General features: G+C 52.4%; 3 protein-coding genes across 11 annotated transcripts; 1 reads left to right on the top strand and 2 right to left on the bottom strand.

Annotated features, from left to right (window-relative positions):
• Positions 1 to 45: 45 nt before the first annotated feature.
• Positions 46 to 1,184, top strand: SDHAF1 (succinate dehydrogenase complex assembly factor 1). The gene has a single exon (XM_011227108.3). The coding sequence runs from the start codon at positions 159 to 161 to the stop codon at positions 513 to 515; it is 357 nt and encodes a 118-aa protein (XP_011225410.1). The 5' UTR covers positions 46 to 158; the 3' UTR covers positions 516 to 1,184.
• A 7,600-nt stretch (positions 1,185 to 8,784) lies between these two features.
• Positions 8,785 to 12,992, bottom strand: SYNE4 (spectrin repeat containing nuclear envelope family member 4). Of its 5 annotated transcripts, XM_019801452.2 has the most exons (9): positions 12,826 to 12,992; positions 12,600 to 12,737; positions 12,256 to 12,406; positions 11,628 to 11,771; positions 11,234 to 11,413; positions 10,898 to 11,146; positions 9,897 to 9,974; positions 9,103 to 9,158; positions 8,785 to 9,006 (listed from the first exon to the last, which is right to left on the bottom strand). In XM_019801452.2, exons 2-9 carry the CDS (start codon positions 12,725 to 12,727, stop codon positions 8,823 to 8,825), a joined length of 1,170 nt encoding a protein of 389 aa, XP_019657011.1. In that variant the 5' UTR covers positions 12,728 to 12,737; positions 12,826 to 12,992; the 3' UTR covers positions 8,785 to 8,822. The 5 variants fall into 5 exon arrangements, with proteins under 5 accessions (XP_019657011.1, XP_011225413.1, XP_034494294.1 ...); XM_011227111.3 differs by having other exon boundaries at positions 10,898 to 11,413; XM_034638403.1 differs by lacking the exon at positions 10,898 to 11,146 and having other exon boundaries at positions 11,188 to 11,413.
• A 158-nt stretch (positions 12,993 to 13,150) lies between these two features.
• Positions 13,151 to 18,388, bottom strand: ALKBH6 (alkB homolog 6). 5 transcript variants are annotated; one of them, XM_034638421.1, is made up of 7 exons: positions 18,343 to 18,388; positions 17,468 to 17,546; positions 17,086 to 17,154; positions 15,520 to 15,580; positions 15,011 to 15,162; positions 14,689 to 14,805; positions 13,151 to 13,608 (listed from the first exon to the last, which is right to left on the bottom strand). In XM_034638421.1, exons 2-7 carry the CDS (start codon positions 17,534 to 17,536, stop codon positions 13,333 to 13,335), a joined length of 744 nt encoding a protein of 247 aa, XP_034494312.1. In that variant the 5' UTR covers positions 17,537 to 17,546; positions 18,343 to 18,388; the 3' UTR covers positions 13,151 to 13,332. The 5 variants fall into 5 exon arrangements, with proteins under 5 accessions (XP_034494312.1, XP_034494311.1, XP_034494313.1 ...); XM_034638420.1 differs by having other exon boundaries at positions 18,318 to 18,381; XM_034638422.1 differs by having other exon boundaries at positions 13,151 to 13,596; positions 18,318 to 18,381.
• Between the last annotated feature and the right edge of the window lie 337 nt (positions 18,389 to 18,725).

The following is an 18,725-nucleotide window of genomic DNA, read 5'->3' as shown; positions in this document are numbered from 1 at the left end:
AATTGCATCGACAGCCAATGGGACAACAAAGCAGGAGGCGGAAGTTTTGGAGTGCGCGGGCCGGAAGTTCCCGTTGCCTTGCACAGCTGCCTCGAAGGTGCCGCTGCGCGACTGTTCGTGGGGCCTTGCCTGCGTGTGCCCGCGGCCTAGCTGCTACCATGAGCCGGCCCAGCCGGCTGCAGAGGCAAGTTTTGAGCTTATACCGTGAGCTGCTGCGCGCTGGGCGCGGGAAGCCGGGCGCCGAGGCGCGGGTGCGGGCCGAGTTCCGGCAACACGCTTCCTTGCCACGCTCCGACGTGCTGCGTATAGAGTACCTGTACCGCCGCGGGCGGCGCCAGCTGCAGCTGCTGCGCTCCGGCCACGCCACGGCCATGGGTGCCTTCGTGCGCTCGCGGGGTCCAACCGAGGAATCCAGAGGCGCGGGGGCCGCAGGGACCCAGCCTGACAAGGGTGATGGTCCGAGGAATCCGTTCGATAGCATGGGGACACCAGAGACCACTACCGATGGGCGGTGACAGGCAGAGGAGCTCACCCGGTAGCACAGGGGAACCGAGGGCCCGCCTGACTGTGTGGGGGTCCGAGGAACCCTCCTGATAGAGGGTGAGATGTCTTGAGAAGACCAGCTGGATGGATTGGGGGAATCGGAGAGCCCTCCTAGCGACGTGGGGTCCTCGAGACCCCCAGGATGGATGCTAAGAGATGCCTGACCTTGCCCGATCCGTGATAACGGGTCTAACTCTCCCCATGAGGATTTGGGGCGGCTTGGTTGCCGGCTGGCTGAACTGTGTCTAGCTGAGAGCTACTTACCCGAAAGCATGGGGAACCAGGACGCCCGCCATCGGACAGAAAGAGACACCGTTCTCTTGACCCCGGGCTCCCCTGTCTTGTATTTAACTCTGAGAAGAGCATACTTTTTGCTGAGAAGTTTGGGAAGATATCCTGATGGATGGTGAGAAGCCCCGAATCCCCCCTTCGGAAAACTTTCTTCCCATTAATTGCGGCAGACTAGGACCTGGGAGGAAGGGGCTGGGGTATCTTACCCCATCTGATCAACTAAAAACCCCTCAAGACCTGTACTTGATGATTCTAAGGGGGAACCCTGACTCCTGCGCCCTTCTCCCAGGACTGTTGAACAAAAGGAATAAACTTGGGGATGTGATTACTTCCCTGTTGGTGGTCTTAAAGATTTTGCATGTTTGGGGATTTTTGAAAAGGCCCTCACACACCAAGAAGTGACCCTCTAGGAGGTCTCTTCCACGCTGGAGCCCTCTAGATTAGCAGATTGGTTGAAGCAGCCTAGTTCTTGCACCTGGTCAGATCCTTGGGACCCACCCTGATTTGATGCCAAAGAAACCCCAGTTGACTCCTTCATAGAAGGTAGTGAGGTAGAAGAGAAAATGGTGGAGCTGAGGAGGCCTGGCTGGTAACCCCTGAGGCAGTACTGGGGACCTCAAACATGGCTAAAGAGTCCAGGCTCAGCTACAAGTGAGGATTTTTGTCAGCAAAGCCCAGGGGTGGGGAAGGAGAGATGGACCCATAGACCCCAGACATACCTCCTCCCATATCCCTGTATTCATCTTCCCTAGACATTCTCCAGGGTACTGCATTTTGCAGCATTGAACTGTATTTGCACCCATGTCGGTTACATAAGTGGAAAGCAGATGAATTCGCAAATGCTGTTGGGAAGAGGAGGAGAACCTTAGGAAAGGAGCCCAGACCTCCGACCAAAGAGAGGATAGAAGGGAAACATGACTCTGCTCTAATACCCATAGAGGTGCACAAAGAGTTAAAAAGTGGAGTTGAAATTTGAAGAATGATAAGGAGTTTCCCAGATGGTAGGGTTAGGCTTCTAAGCTGGAGGACCAGTGTGGGCAAAGGCCTGGTGGGGAGCAAAGGGGAGAAATCCAGGATTCCAGCTGGGGCCTGGAGTGCCCCAGAGCACAGGCTATGTGGCTTGTACACATGGCTTCTACTTAAGCTGTCTTAGGTTGCTCAGCTCTCTTCAGCCAGTTGTTTTTTGTTTTTGCTTTTTATTTTTTTTTTCCCCTCCATCAAGGTGTTCCTGTTAATCCTGGCCTCACTCCATCTCAATAAAAGCCAAAGTCTTAAAATTGGCTATGGGGGCCTACCCATCCAGCCTCATAGCACTCACCTCTCCCTTTTGCTCAGTCCTGGCTTCAAGAATTTGAGTCCTTAGAAGCTCCAGAATGGGAGTTTCTGGCAGGGCTGTAGGCAGTGAGCAAGTTCCCACTGGGGCTGGCGACCTAGGTCAGGAGGGGAGACATTCCATCCAGGCATTACAGATGAATAGAGTTTGTGTGGTAGAGAGAATGAGGGAGGGTAGGGCCTGATTTGAGGGAGTAGGTTGTAGGTCATTGGTGATTAAGAGCATGGACTGTGGAAATGCTGTGCCTGGTTTTGGATCCTAACTCCCAACATAGTAATTACTAACTATATGATCATGGGCCTGTGATTTAACCTCTTTGTTCCTCAATATCCTTATCTGTGAAATGGGCATCATAATAGGGCCTGCCTTATATGGCTCTTAGGATACAGTGGATTAAATATGTGGCATGGCAGCAGATAGTGCCCCAACTCCGTGACCCTGTCCCCTACTTGGGTCCACTTGGAGCTGAAGAAAAGGGTTCCCAGGAGATGGCCAGCTTCCTGCCGTGAGTCACTGTGTCTGCTCCTTTGCATGAGGGCTTTCTGGGAGTTATGGCACATGGGTTAACACCCTCGGGGGCACTTCTCAGCCTGTCACTGAATGACAGCAGTCACTGAATGAGTGCACCAGCCTGCCTGTTGTCTGGTGGGACAATTACAATGTCTGTTCCACAGGGTGCCTCAGAGGTCCCCTTACGGGACTGAGCCCCAGTTGCCCACAGCAGTTACCACAACATAAGCACCGTTTTTGGCATGCCCCCCAGCCCATCTCACCCTCCCTACTCCCTGACTCCTGTCTGCTGGGATCTTGTCCCAAATAAACCTCCCCCAAGTCCTTGGCTCAGAGTGCGCCAATATTTACACATGGTTGATCTCTGTGTTTGTGTTGTGATTTTTAGTCTGCTAAGGCACAGGATCAATGCTTCTCACCCCCCTGGCCCTGTCAGACAGGAATCTCCTGACCTAAGAAAATTGCTGTAAAGGACTTATGGGGCTTGGAGTAATTTGTAGTATGTATTGTGGGTTAGTAACAGAATTGAATGGAGTAGTTGAATTTCCAGATTCTGATAACTACTCTAGTGTAAGAGAATGCCCTTGTTCTTAAGAACTATACCCAAAGTATTTAGGAGTAAGGCTTATCATGTCTACAGTCTATTCTCAAATGGCTTCAGAATGTATGCACATATATAACTATATTAGCAAGAGTGTGAATGGTGAAGCACATGGGGTAAAATGTTACCATTTGTTGAGTCTGGGTAAAGGGGCCTATGGGAATTTGTTGTACTAGTCTTAAAACTTATCAGCAATGTGAAACAAAGTTACAAAAACCCAAAAAGTCAGTGGTCATTTATATTTGGGCACCAGAGATCTTTACACACCGGGCACATTTTTATAAGAAATTTGAAAACAGTAAAGCCTGTATTTTCGAGACTTTATAAAATTTCTTTTAAAGATTTTATTTATTTGGGAGAGAGAGCACAGGGGGGTGGGTGCTAGTGGTGCAGCAGTAGAGGGATAAGCAGACTCCTCGTTGAGCCCAGTCAATTCCAGGACCCCAGGATCATGACCTGAGCCCAAGGCAGATGCTTAACTGACTGAGCCACTCAGGCGCCCCTTTAAAAATTCTATGCGTAGCTTCACAGATATAACAAGCAATTAAAATTACATTTCTGGATTTTTGACCTTTGGGAAAATAATATCTGGTCTCCCTTACAGATTCTGATCTCCACCCAATTGGGAATGACAGTTCACTAGAGTATGTTCTTGTCTTGGGTCACAATTGCAGCTGTCCCAAGGGGCCAAGCCAGTGACCAGGTGCATGAGGTGATCTAGTGGGGCCTTGGGACATCTGAGAAACTCACAGTACCTGATGAGGAGCCAGTAGCCACACCAGCAAGTTATCACCACTTTTTTTTTTTTTTTAAGTAATCGCTACTCAAACTTACAACCCCAAGATTAAGAGTCACATGCTCTACGGTCTGAGCCAGCTAGGTGCCCCACATTACCACCACTCTTGCTGAGCTCCCTCCCTCAGTAAGCATTGGACAATCCTGGACATGAATGATGTGGAGGAATGACTAGGATTTTCTTGACAGTGCAAAAGTATTGTGATTCGATTTTAAAACAGTTCTGATCTGGAGATATTCCATGAATTGCTCATGAGTAAAAGGATAGGATGTCTAGGATTGGCTTCAAAGTAATCTAGGGAGAGGGGAGTGAGTGCCTGGGAGGATTAAATGGGATCTGAGTTGATAATGACTGGCGCTGGTGATGAGTCTAGGAAGACTTGCAATGCTGTCCCATCTCCTTTTGTACAAGTTCAAAAATATCAGAATTGAAGTTGGGAAAACAAATTCTCTTGGTCCCCAGCCTAACTCAGATCAGAAGTCCTCACCCTGGTCCACAAGGCCTTGCCTGATCTGGCCCCATCACCTCTCTCACCTCACCTCCTCCCATGTTCCCCCTCCACCACTCATGCTCTCGCCATATTGGACTTCCCTCTTGCCAGGCACACTTCTACCTCAGGGCCTTTGCGCTTTCCCCCTCTACCTGGAACGCTCTTCCTCCAGGTCTGCCACTGTCCAGTATGGTAACAGGGAGCAACCTGAGATTTGAGTATTTGAAATGTGATTGGGGGCCACCTAACTGGCTCAGTCGGAAGAGCATGTGACTCTTAATCTTGGGGTCATGAGTTCAGGCCCCATGTTGGGTGTAGAGATTATTACTTAAATAAACTTTATAAAAATATGATTAGGGACTAAGGAATTTTTAAAAAGTTTATAAATGTTTTTTAAAGATCTTATTTGAGAGAGAGAGTGAGCAGGAGAGACAGGGAGAGAATCTGAAGCAGACTCCGCTTGAGCACAGAGCCTTTGAGTGCAGAGCCCGACCTGGGGTCATTCCCATAACTGCAAGATCGTGACTTCAGCTGAAACCAAAAGGTGGGCAATCAACCAACTGAGCCACCCAGGAGCCCCAAAATTTTATAAATTTAAGTAATTTAAATATTAAAACAAGCAGTGTAAAACATTTTTTCCATTAATCACAACTTTATTTTTGTAGGATTACATTTCATTTGAAAAGCATTTGAATTGAGATGTGCTCTAAAGTATAAAACATACACCAGGGGTGCCTGGGTGGCTCAGTTGGTTGAGCGTCCAACTCTTGGTTTTGGTTCAGGTCATGATCTCAGGGTTGTGAGATTGAGGCCATCTTGGGCTCCATGCTCAGCATGGAGTCTGCTTGAAATTCTCTCTCCCTCACCCTCTGCCCCTCTCACTCATGCTCTCTCTTTCAAATAAATAAATAAATCTTAAAAAAAATAAAATATACACCAGATTTCAAAGACTTAGTAAGAAAAAAGAATTGTAAAATATCACATTTTTAGATTGATTACATATTGAAGTGATAATATTTTGGGTATATAGGGTTAAATAGAATAAAAATTAGGTTATAATTAATTTTACCTGTTTCTGCTATTTACTAGAATTACTATTAACAGAATTATTATTTATTTATTTTTTTTATTTTATTTTTTTAAAGATTTTATTTATTTATTTGACAGAGACAGCCAGCGAGACAGGGAACACAAGCAGGGGGAGTGGGAGAGGAAGAAGCAGTCTCCCATAGAGGAGCCTGATGTGGGGCTTGATCCCAGAACTCCGGGATCACTCCCTGAGCCGAAGGCAGATGCTTAACGACTGCGCCACCCAGGCGCCCCTACTATTATTTTTTTTTAAGATTTTATTTATTTATTCGAGAGTGAGCAAACACAAGCAGGAGGGGAGGGGCAGAGGGAGAAGCAGACTCCCCACCGAGTAGGGAGCCTGATGTGGGGCTCAATCTCAGGACCCTCAGATCATGGTCTGAGCCAAAGGCAGACTCTTAACTGACTGAGCCACCCAGGTACCCCCTGTTTACTAGAAAATTTAAAATTAAAGCAGCTACTAAAGATGAGCCCTCCACCCACATGCCAGATCTGGGGGTTGGGGGGGTATGTAGAGGCTGCTTTCAGGCAACAGGCTTGAGCACTGGAAACTTGACAAGGCAAAAGGCCCCACAGTGGCCACCAAGCTGAATGCAAAAAGGCTCATTAAGTGACCCACCTGGAAATAATCATAGGTCCTCACTGACCAATGGACTACCCTCAACCAGACACAATTACCAAAGAGGGGAAAATTCCATACATTCCCATACTTTCTCACTTCACCCTATAACTATAGCCCCTCACCACCACCTCTTGGCAGACAGCCTCTCTTTTGCTGTCCTGTCTGCTGCTCCGTTGTGGTATATTCAGTAAACTTCTATCTCCTTTAAAAAGTAATAATAAAATTATATTTGTGCCTCGCATTATATCTGTCTGGGACAGCACTACTCTAGTAGGAGTCCTGTGGCTTTTTTCACTACAGTTTACTATAATCACATAATTACAACATAATGACATAATTGTCTCTCTGATGCCTTCTTCAACCACCCTAATGAAATTGTATCCCCTTTCCCTTTGCCTCCTTTAGTTTTCTCCTTAGCACTTAATCACCATCTGACCTATTACATATTTTATCTAGTGCTTTTGTTGACTGTTGATCTCCTCCATTGGAATGTTGGCCACGGGGACAGGGATTTTCACCTGTCTTCTTCACTGTCATAGTCCTGCTGTTTGACCAGGAACTGACTCAAAGCAGACACTCAATTTTGAATGAATGAATGAATGGCACAGATTTGTTCCATTACCCAGTCTGCTGGGCCAGTATTGCCAAGACTCTGCCCGTCCTGTGCGGTGACTCCAGGGAGATGATGGCTCTTCCTTGATTGGGGACAGAGACTTGGTGTGGAAACAGTACAGACTCGGGTTTGCATTCTGGTTTTTCCCTGAACCTGGAGTCTCTCGGAATCTGCTACTTCCTGCCCCCCTCTCTCCGTGTTCATTCCCCCTTCTGGTGACAGCCCCCTGGTTTTCTTTGGAGACCCACTCCTCCTCCATTTTCAGTACACATGGTTCAGGTAGGGCTGACTGCAGCCGCCAGGGAAGCAGGTGACACTGGCCAGGGGAGCCAGCTTTGGGACTTTGCTTGACTTGGAACAGTAAGGGAAGGAAGAGTGACTGTCCTATTGGCTGCTGAATTGGTGGGTTGTGTGCTTGGAGGCTTTGAGGGGCACTCTGGCTACCACTAGAGAAGAAGCCAAACTAGTGGAGAGAACTGAGAGATGGAGATACCATGTGTGCCCTTGGGTCCAACAATGCTTGCAGCCTGAACTTTTCAGCTACCCACAAAAATCAGTTCCCATGTCTGCTTACATCAGTGGGGATTGGGCTTCAGCTACTTGCTCCCTGTGTGGCCTTGAGCCAGAGACTTCCCCTCTTCTCCCTGAGAGCCTCAGTTTCCTGTTCTGTTAAGTGGGGGCACACCATTGGGTGGTCATGAGCATTAAAGAGGGGACATGTGTTTAGTGCACATCCAGGAGCCTGGCACAGGGCTTCTGGCTCTGTTCTTGAGTCTAGTCCTGTTCCTCTTGTCCTGATTGCATAAACTCCGAGGCGAGGAGGAGCCTAGACACCTGAGGCTGAGGACTGGACTCCAGGACTGAGCCCTGGCAATTCAGCTTGGTGTCGTCAAGATCCTGGGGATGGGGGATTTCATGGTCCTACACCAGGGATGGCCCAGCCTGGGAGCCCCCATGTAGAATATTTGAACAGAGCACCTATGGATGCTGGACAGGGAATGTAGCAGGTGGTGGCAGGTGGCCCCATCACCTGCATCCTTCCCGTACACACCTCTAGCTTCCTGGGGCAGGCACCTGTGCCTCTTTGCCTGGGGAGCCTTGACAGGCAGGAGAGGTGGAATGGGCTGGGAAGTTAGCATCGCTAGGACAGTCCCTAACCAATGAGACATGGAAGCGGTAATTAATGCCACGACTTCTTCACCCTTTGGGTGGCACCACTTTTGAGTGTGTTCCACAGACTCTCCCAGAGGTCCCTAGTGGGATGGATCCCCAGTGCCCAGCAGCCAGCTCATTAACTGCCTTCCCTGGCTCACTTCCCCACTGCCCTATCAATCTGCCTGGGGGGGTCACCTCCCTGATACACTACTTGTGCTTGAATCTTTGTCTCAGGGGCTGGGGGCCCCCGATCCAAGATGGGGTGATTCTGTTCTGTGTTGTACACTCAAAGCAAAGGGATCTGTGGAGGGGGCTGTCCAGACATCAGAGCTGTATCCCAAATTCTGAATTCAAACACCCAATGTCCTCACACATTCTGCTATGGTCTGAATGTCTGTGCCCCCTCAAAGTTCACATGCTGAAATCCTAACCCCCAACGTGATAGTATTAGGAGGTGAGACCTTTAGGAAGGGATTAGGTCATGATGGTGGAGCCACATGGAAGGGATTTAGAGCCCTTATGAAAGAGAGCTCCCTGCCCCTTCTGTCATGTGAGGAGACAGCGAGAAGGCGACCATCTGTGAAGTGGGAAGCAGCCCTCATCAGATACCCAATCTGTTGGCACCTTCATCTTGGACTTCCCAGCCTCCAGAACTGTGAGAAACAAACTTCTATTGTTTAAAAGCCACCCCCAGTCTGTTACTTTGTTAGAGCAGACCAAACGGACTAAGACATATCCTTTGACAGTGACGATTTATTACATATGACTGGGCTATGTACTCAGATTGGGGGCGGACCATTGACATAGCTGAGCACCAGGTAAGGTGTCGCGGACAGTCGGGCAGGAGAGCAGCAAGACCCCCCTGACGGTGGCAGGAGCAACGTGGCACCCACCAGGAGAAGGAAGAGGAGGAAGAGGAGAAGGAGGAAGGTCAGGGAGTGCCCGGATGCAGGAGCAGGGGCTCTGTGAAGGGAAATGCAGTGTTAAGTGCATGGTGCGCTGCCACCAGAAGCCCTGTACCCCAGCCCCACCCCCAGACCCAACTCCCAGGCATCTCACCCAGGGTCTACCTCCAACATCACATCCTGGAAATTGGAAGATGCTTGGTTCTTGTCCTAAGGGGAGACAGCAGCCAGCAGCAGAATGGATGGAAGTAACACTTAGTCTGGACTCTTCCTTACTACTACAGACCTACAGAGCTCTTTATTTTTCCTCCTTTCCTAGCACCCCCTGAGCCTTCGGGACCCAACCCACAGGGGCTTGAAATATCTCCAAGTGGGGTGGATATCTGTGCCTGCCCTCCATCCAGTCTTCCTTTTCCTGATAACAGTGGCTCAATGTGTGCAGGGGGTGGAGGGCATCCTGCCTCCCCACCTTCGGGCTCTCAAACAGCTGACCCCACACAACTCCCACTTCCGTGACTGGGCATGTGAGCCCAGTCTGGCCAATAGGAGCACTCCATCAGCTTGGCCACTGTCACTGGTTCAGGGTGTAGGTCATGACCCAAGCTGGCCAAGTGGGAGTCAGCCCTGGGACTTTGCTGCCAGTAGGTCGGTGGCACTGTGCTTCTCCTTGGGTGAGTGAACCAGTGGAATGAGTGTTTAACTGCTGGGGCCGCCATTTGCTGAGAAGGAAACCACCTTGGAGAAGAAGAGCCTGAGAGAGGGAAGGACTAAGCCCTGATAGCACTTGAGATCTTTACAGCAGCATCCGGACTTTTCAGTTAGATGGTAAAATAGTTAAATGGTAAAGTAAAAAATTATCCCTTTTTTTGTGTAATTCAATTTGGGTTAGGTTTCTGTCCCTTGCCATCAAGATTCCCGAGTGATAGCCCTGGCTGAGGACCAGTTCACCTGAGACTGCCGGAGCAGGGAGCGTCTTCGGTGACCTGCCAAGTGTTTCCGGTGGCTGAAGCCCGACATGAGCATGTCCTGTGGGGGAAGAGAGGTGTGGAGTCCTTGGAGAACTAGGGACAGACACAAAGTTGGGCAAGGGCCAAGATGGGCTTGTCACGGAGATGAGATTCTAGGGGAAGAAAAAGATCTCAGGGAGAGGAAGAGAGGGGCGGAGCTGAAGAAACCAAGAGAAAAGAGACATTACTTATTCATTCATTCAATAAATATTTAATGAGTGTCTATTACATGCCAGGCACTGTTCTAGAATCTGTACATAGGCGAAGTCCTGGCATCCACGGAGCTTATATTCTAACAGAGATAGACCACACATTAACAAATGTACATGTCAAGATGTGGTAAGTGCTGTTAGGAAATAAAAAGGTTAAGGAGTGATTATGTTTGGAAGTCAGGGCCGGCCTCTATGAAGAGGTGAAATTTGGGAGGGCCACCTGGCTGGCTCAGTTAGTAGAGCATGTGACTCTTGATCTAAGGGTTGTGAGTTTAAGAACCACGTTGGGCATAAAGCTCATTTAAAAAAAATAAAATTAAAAAAAATTTTTTAAAAGGTGACATCTGGGGAGAAACTGGAATGAAGTGAGGAGATGAGGGGGGGCATGTGTCTGGGGCCTTTGGGACAGGAGTGAATTTGGAATGTTTGAAGAACCAGGAGGTTAAGGTGGCTGCAGAGGGGAGAGTGAGGGAAGGTGGAGAAAATGAGGAAGTGCAGATAGAGACCACAAGAGGGAAAGAGAGATAGAGAAGACACAGAGACCAAGAGAAGCAGGGGGAGAGAGGGAGGGAGGACAACACTGAGACAGTAAGAGAGCAAGAGACACAGAGAGATTGAGGGAGAGACAGAGCCACCAAGACTCCCTTGAAAGGGAAGTACCCTAATAAGAGACACACGGAGGTGTCCCAAGGGTGCCTGTGAGGGAGGGGTATCCCCCACCTGCTCTCACCTCAAGGTATTGTCCCCTTCCCTGGGGGCCTCTGTGGCCACACAGCTCACAGGGAGCTCCTGGAGTCCAGGTTGTCTTTTGCACCAAGGGCCTGAGGCCTCCAACATCCCCTGCTGGGTCCCACTCCAACTCTGCGGGAGTGGGGTGGCTACTGGGTGCCCAGGGCCCCCAGACCCCACCAGGTCCTGGCCCGTCCAAGTCCCCCTCAACTTCCAAGTCCTGATCCAGTGGGTTGGCCTCCTCAAATACCTGGTCAGAGGACAGAGTCATGGGCGGTGTGGAATTGGTACCTGGGGCAGGGACTGCCAGGGTGGGCCATACCATGCTATAGCTGACCAGCTGGGCTTGCAGCCACCACAGTCGCCGAAAGATGCTGCTTCGGTGGGCTCTGAGGGCCCTCAGGATCTGCTCCAGGGATGCCCGGGCCTGAGGCTCACTCCGCTGTGCCAGCCCCTCACCAAATACCAGCAGGGCATCTACACGCTCAGCTGCCGCACGCAGGTCTGCCTGGAGGGCCTGGAGACACAAGGTTAGACACCACCCCCCACCACACATCCGTACCCCAACACACCAGGAGCACCAGAGATCCGGGACCTGGAGTTACATCCCTTCTTGCCTTTCCTACGCAGATACCTAGAATGTGGAATAAACCCATTTCCCACCCCAGGAAGCTGGCACCCACTCCTGAGGCCCTGCCCACCCTCCCACATCTTGGCCTCCCACTGCCCACCTGCAGCTGGCCCATCCTGCTCTGGGCTGATGCCCAGGGCCCCAGGCCTTGCTCTAGGTCCTGCAGCTGGAGGCCCAGCCCCAACAGGCATAGGGACAGGCTGTCCTGCTCAGCCTCCAATACCTCCCGGCCGGAGCTGAGGTGCTGGGGAATATAAGGGACTGAGTTAGGGTGGGTGGGCCAACCAAGACCTTGCCCCTACTCCCATTGCCCCCCTTCTGCTGCTCCTCCTATCGCAGAGTCCATCTCAGGGTCTGCACCAAGGCAGCTCCCACCTGGAGTCCTTCCCCGTGGAACCGGGCCTGAAGACCTCTAGTTCAAAGCCTCCAGGTTTTTAAGGCTCCTAGAAACGTGGACATACAGGGCCTGGGGGCCTGGACAGGGAGGGGTGATGGTGCTGGATATCCCCATGAGGAATGGCACTGCACCAGGGTCAATGATGAAATAATTCTCTCCCAGTTGGTAAAATAATGAAAATCTTCCATCGTGACTGGTAAAGAATCATTTTTTAGAGCATCCCTCCCCCTCACAGATGCCCAATGCTTTTCCAGAATCATCATCTCATCCCCAGATTTTGGGGGAGAGGAAGTGGGGGCTGGCATAAGGGGCCTGGATCACCTCAGCTTACCTCACAGTGTTTGCCCACATCTGGGTCCTCATTGGTAGAGGGTGTTGGCAATCTGAGGGGACCAGCAGCAGGTGCAGTGCCCCTCAACCCACCCTGGAAGTGTTGGGGAGGGTCCATGGAGTCTTGTCCCAGTTTCTGGGCCTGGTCTAGTCTGGGAGGTATGAAGCATTGACAGGCCTCTGGGTGAGCCTAGGTGCCCATTATCCACCTTACCCTACCCCCATCTGCAGCTCCCTCTGCCATGTCCCTAGGTGATCATAGCCATAGTACCTCTCCCCCTCAAAATGTCCCTGCTACTGCCCCCACCCTTTTGGGACCCAAGTTTCAAAAGCCCCAGCCACTACCTGATTCTCTCCCCTCCAGATGCAGGGCAGATGGTACATCCAGCAATGCCCAGTTCCCTAGGGGCTTCAGGGGGGTGGCTGAGGGGCTCTGAGGGGAGTCTAAGGCCCAGAGGTGGTGGCAGGGCCATAGCTGGGAGCCTGGGGATGGACAGTGAGGATCCCCAGTGAGAGCCCTTTCCCTGGCCAGGGGTATCCGCCACCCCCAGATCTCCTCAGTAGGACTTACCCAGGCCTGAGGCAGCCAGAGGCCCAGGGGCAGGCTCAGCTCCACCTCCTAATAAGCAGAACCTGGTCGCAGGTAATCTGACGCCCAGCTCAGGTGAGAGTAGCACCAATTAACTCCTTCCTCCCCAGCGGGCCAGTTGGCTGAACCTCCCAGGCTCACCCCATTCATCACACCTAAGGAGTTTCCAGATAGAATCCCGAAGAGCCCCGGATTCTGCCCCACTCGGTGACCAGACATCTGACCCCAGGACCCACAGCATCCAAGGTCCCAGACACAGTGCCCCACAGGAACCCACGCATCTGCCCCCCCCATCCAAAACCAGAGAGAGATTTTTGTTGGTTTATTTGAAATGGAACCTCTTCCTGTAGTTCCCACAAAGTTACTGGGAAAATAAATAACCCGGGGAGTGGGGTGGAGCCCCCTCTGCCCCGGGGTTCCAAGGTCACAGGGTCGCAGCTGTCAGGAGGCGGCGGAGCCCGGGAATGCGAGCGCGGCGGGCGCCGGGCATCACTTGCTGAGCAGGAGACCGGTGCGCAGCACGCGGGGCACGCGGCGGATGGTGAGAGAGACGCGCGTGCCGCGGACCAGGCTGGCTCCGGGCCGCGCCGACGAGCAGGCGGCGGCGTTGGGCGGCAGGGAGGTGGCGTCTAGCGCGTCTACGCGGGCAGCCGCGATGCCGTGGAGGAGGCGCGTATAGGCGGTGCCACGGAGCACCAGCAGGCTGCGGGGTTCTAGCAGCAGCGAGGTGGCTGGCCGGGGCGGGGACCGGGGCTGCGGGGCGGGCTGAAGGTCAGCGGGTCCCCAGAAGTCAGGGGGTTAGAGTGGTCAGCGGACTTTAAAGGTGGGGGGCGGGGAAGGTAAGCGAGTTGCTAGGGGCCAAGGATGAGGGGCAAGGGTGCTCCCAGGGAGAAGCTCTGGAGTGGAAATCCTACGCGATTTGGTTAGTGGGCGCCGGTGGCGGGCCAGGACTCGCAGTCCCTCGGGAGGGGGCAGGAATTGGCTGCAGCTTGGACCCAGGGATCAGGGGCCCTAGGAAACTGGATGGAACTGGACTGAGGGCTTGGCTGAAGCCAGAAAGGGGAGGGTGTGGGTGGGATAACAGTGAGGCAGGGAGGAGCCGGTGTGGTCTGGGCCTGCCTGCAGACATCAGGGTGTTTAAGGACATCCACACAGTAGAAGGGGGTGTCAGCCTACCCAGGACCATGTAGGGCTAAAAAGGAGCAGCTGGGATCAGGGTGTCCAGGGGAGTTTCTGTGAACCCTGAGGTATTGGAAATGCATTACTCAGAGAAAGGTCAGGGAAGCTGCTGTGGTGCAGAGCCCTCACAGAAGGGATTCAGTATATCTGGGTGTGGGGGGGTGTCCTTGAGCAGCAAGTCATGGGTTGAGGCCCCAAGGAGAATCTGAGGGTGTTCTACAAGGCAGATCTACACTACTGGAGTGGCAGAGAGGTCTGTGTTGGGATGCCCTGTGCAGTGGGCAAAGAGAGGATGTCAGGGACAACGGTGAGTAAACGGTGTTGGGGTATCTGAGGATATCAGTGTCTGGGGAGTCCTGCACAGGGTATATGGACCTTGGGCTGTTGGAGCATTCTGAATGTGTGGGGCAAGGGGATCCGTAGCACATCGGGGCATCCACTTAGCAGGTGAGGGTACTGGGGTGTCTACAGGTATCATTTCTAGGGCTTCCTGCAAATGGATGGGGCTGGAGTCTGGGAGGATGTGGGTGCATTCCATGAGGGGATGGGGGAAGGTGTCTGGGAGAGTATCAGGGATACCCTGCAAGCAGGAGGGACTGGGGCCTCGTGGAGGCTGTGGGATGTCAGAATGCCCACGAGTGGCCAGGGCAGTGTCTCAGGGCCCACCTGCTCTGCAGGGTCATCATCCGTTGGCTGCCGCGGCTCGTAGAGGTCCAGCATGGTGTGGGAGCCCAGGCTGATGGTGCTGACAGTCGGGTAGTAGAGTGGCCCGTCCTCGTGGGGCTAGGGAGTGGGCACCAGGGCTGGACAGGGCAAGAGTCCACACCCCCCACCCTCTGGGGCTCAAGGAGGGTGCCCCTGCTTGGGATGGGGAGGTGAATGCCTGGTTAGGGTATGTGGCTCCTTAATGAGCAGAGGTGGGTCAACATGATGCCCTGTCCCATGGTGGATCAGAGGTCTGGGGGTCGGGGTGAAGGTGTGTGGTTACCATGATGCCCTCCCCAGGCAGATACTGGTTCACAAGGACGTGGTTGGCTGGGAGACCCCCAAAAAGGCTGAGGTCAGATACTTTGTCCACGTAGCGCTGGAGCCACAGAGGCAGCCTCTCAGGAACCATTCCCCGGGGATGGGGGAGCCCACCTGGGAGAGGGCAATGGGGTCCTGAGGACACCCAACTGAGGAACCCTGGCACCTGGAGCCCCCATAAGGGATATCCCAGTGACTGGTAGCACTCTGACCCTGGGGAACCTCTAACTCCGGAGATCACTACCCGATGCTTTCAAGGCATCCTGCCTTCTTCAAACCCCTGGACGCTTTGAGATACCCCCGCCTCATCAGGAAATCCCTAGTTTCTCAGAACCTCCACTCACCCTTCAGGATCCTCCTGGCCCTTGGAACCCCTTGAACCCTCAAGGACCCACCCAGTGTCACCAACGTGGGCCACCTGCCCCAGCCTACATCCCCAAATTGCCCATGCCCCCAGGCAGGGACACTTACCCCAGTTCTGTAACTTCCTTCCAGAGAGCTGGGTCCACTTTGGCTTTGGGGCATTGAAGACCTAGGAGGTGGGGAGGGGTCAGTCCTTTTTCAGGGCCACCCTCATGGACTCTCCCACCCAGGTCAACATAGGGCCCTCTACCGGGGGTGCAAACGGGTCATCTCAAAGTCTGTGGGATTGTTCTCTGAGACAGTGTTCCCAGGATTGTGGTGTATGCCCTCTCCCCTGTGTCTATCAGGATCAAGGAGAGGAACCAGAGCTACACAACTGTGGTCTGAATCGACTCAGAGCTCTGGGCTGGACTGGGCTCTTTTAACCCAGCAAATAGTGTGCACTCTGTAATTTCCTGAATCCTGGGCTATCTCAGAACAGCCTGACTTCTGGAACCTCTTTGTTCCTATCACCTGAGGGAGGAAATGTGCTAGGCTGGGCTATCTCAGCAGAGCGGACAGAGTACTTTGAAAATTCTCCAACTGCCAAGATCCCAAGGGTCTAGAATGGACAATCTCCAAGAAGTCTGTATTCTACTCGATAATCTCCCCATTCCTTTCACAGTTTATGGGGCTGGAATGGGCTACTTCAGTACAAGAGTCTGTGTTCTGTGGGGCGACTGGGTGGATAGTCGGTTAAGCATCTGACTCTTGATTTTGGCTCAGGTCATGATCTCAGTGTCCTGAGACTGAGCCCTGCGTCAGTCTCCACGCTGAGCAGGGAGTCCGCTTGAGATTCTTTCTCTCCTCCTCTGCCCTTCCCACCATGAATGTTCACACGCTCTCTCTTTCAGATACATAAATAAAATCTTAAAAAAAAAAAAAAGAGTCTGTGTTCTGTAGCTAACTTATTCTTGAGATCAAACTGGACAAGACTACTTGGGATAGCACAAGGAAGATCTGTGCTCTGTAACTAAGGCTCTGAGCTTTGTAAATTCTTTTCTCCCCAAACCTTAAGAATAGAATGCAGAATATTGGGACATCTCCGTACAGGTGATCTGTGCTTGGTAACCTTATTCCCAAGACTCTGGGTCTATGCTGAGCTATCTCAGCAGAGGGAAGAGTTTCCTCTATAGCATTCTGATGCCTGGGTTATGTCAGCACAGAAATCTGAAACTGCAAATTCTCAATTCCCCAAACCTCAAGGGCCCGACCTGGGCTATCTTAGCCTATGTTTATAACCCCCTTTTCTCTATGATAGCAGGATTGGGCTATCTCAGCACAGAGGGTATAAGGTTTGTAACTTCCTTGTTGTTAGCATAAGGAATCTGTTTCTAGCAATTTCATCTGTTTTGGAGGCTGGACTGGGCTATCCCAGCATAGGGATCTGAGCTACATAATAACTACCTTTCGAAGAATGTTTGGTTTCCCCTAAGCCTCCTGGGAGAGGCTTTTTCTGAAAGGCCCCAGCAGGTCCTGCAAGAGGAGTAGAGAAGATGAGGGATGGGTGCTGGATGGCACTTTCCTTCCTGCCAGGATCTTCAGTGTAGCCTTAGAGGCTCTCACACAGAACCTGGGGGTTGGGGAGGGATCTGGGAAGGAGGGAAAAACAAACCAGAAGGGTGTTGGGGTTACCTGTCGAAGTAAATACTCTTCCTCTTCCTTGGAGATGAAGTCAGGGACATAGTAGATTACAGGTGGTGCCTAGGATAGAAAGCCCCCAGAAGGTGCGGCCCTTAGACCTACACAGGAGTCCTAGTAACACTGAGCAGACCCTCCCTCTGAAGAGAGGCTCTGGATGTTCCCAGACAGGCCAGGGCCTGACCTCAAAGGACTAATGCCCATTTTTGGGGGGGAAGTGGGGGTGAACATGGGGCTATATCCTGAGGGTAAGAATGAATTTGGAGGGAGGGAGCAGTCCCAGTCCACAAACCCAGGAGTCAGCCTACCTCTCCCCACTCTTATCTCCCACCCTCTAGTCCCCACCTTCACCCTCTGCACCCCCAGTCCTGACAACCTGCTCCACCCTGAATGGTTCCAGGGCTGGGACCCTGGCGTCCTGATCCTCCATCGACACCAACTCCATGCACCCAGTCCTGTGGGGGAGGGGAGGACACTCTGAAGTCACCAAGCCTCCCACCCTCAGGCTATGATCCCATTTCCTGCTTTATCAAGGGCCCAGGCCTCACCTCAGCCCTACAGGGAAACTCACTTGGTTTCTAAAACCCGAATCCTCAGCACCTCAAAAGCCGCCCGGACACAGTGAGCATCCAGAACACTGCCCCACTGCCCCAAACTCCATCCACAAGGGCCCATCAAACTACACACATTTTTGCCTTCTTAAGCCTCTCACAGAGAACATCTCTGACCTCACTGGGAGCCATTCTCAAGAGCTCCACGCATGACTTCCAGGGCTGCACCCCAAAGCCCCTTTAAACAGTTTGAGACCCCGTCCTAACAACTTCAGACTTGAAACTATGAGTCTGGCTCTCGAACAATATTCAAAGTCACCATGCACCCTCCTCCCGCCTCAAACGCTTTCAGACGCCCCATTCTCAACACCCATGTGTCCCCAGTCTGAGTCTCCTCGGACAGGTCCACTCTCAGTCTCCTCGGATCTCCCCATTCTGGACCCCTTCACACTTCTCCCGAGCGCCCCTTCCCTGCAGCAACCTTGGGCCTTTAGTCCGGAGCCTGACTCCTCTCCAACCTTCTTCCCTAACTGAACCCCTTAGACTCCCCACCCCGAGTCCTCTAGAATTCCACACTCTGAGCTTCCCTGGAGTCCCATCTGAGCTTCCTCAGGTGCCCACTCTCAGCCCTCTCAGACCCCCCCGTCTCCGTCCCCAGCCACCCCCAAAACTGACCGTCCACCAGTGTCCCCTCCAATACCCGAATTAAACACCCCCATTCCCTTCCCAGCCACTTCCGCCCCACGTTCCTGACGCAGTTTTCCTCAGACCAACGGGAACTCTCAAAGGTCCTAAGGGTCCGCCTTCCACCCAATCGGCGCTCTCACCCAATATTGCCCCGCCCCTTCACCCTCATTCAACGATAGGCTGCACCTCCTGGCCCTTGAGCCACTGGGGATCCTCCAGAGACGGGTCTTCATCTGGCACCGACCAATCAGACTCCAGAACCCAACCAGTTCTCACTGCGAAGCGGGCGCATACGGGAGGAGGATCCTTGGAAGGGGCCAGGAGGCAAGGGAAGCCGCAGGAAGAAAAGATTGTTAGAACGATTTCCCGCAGGTTAAATCATTCTGTGCCCATTCC

This window comes from Ailuropoda melanoleuca, chromosome 12 (genome assembly GCF_002007445.2).
Source record: "Ailuropoda melanoleuca isolate Jingjing chromosome 12, ASM200744v2, whole genome shotgun sequence".
Classification (NCBI taxonomy): Eukaryota; Metazoa; Chordata; class Mammalia; order Carnivora; family Ursidae; genus Ailuropoda; species Ailuropoda melanoleuca.
This window is presented reverse-complemented; position numbering and strand designations above follow the sequence as displayed.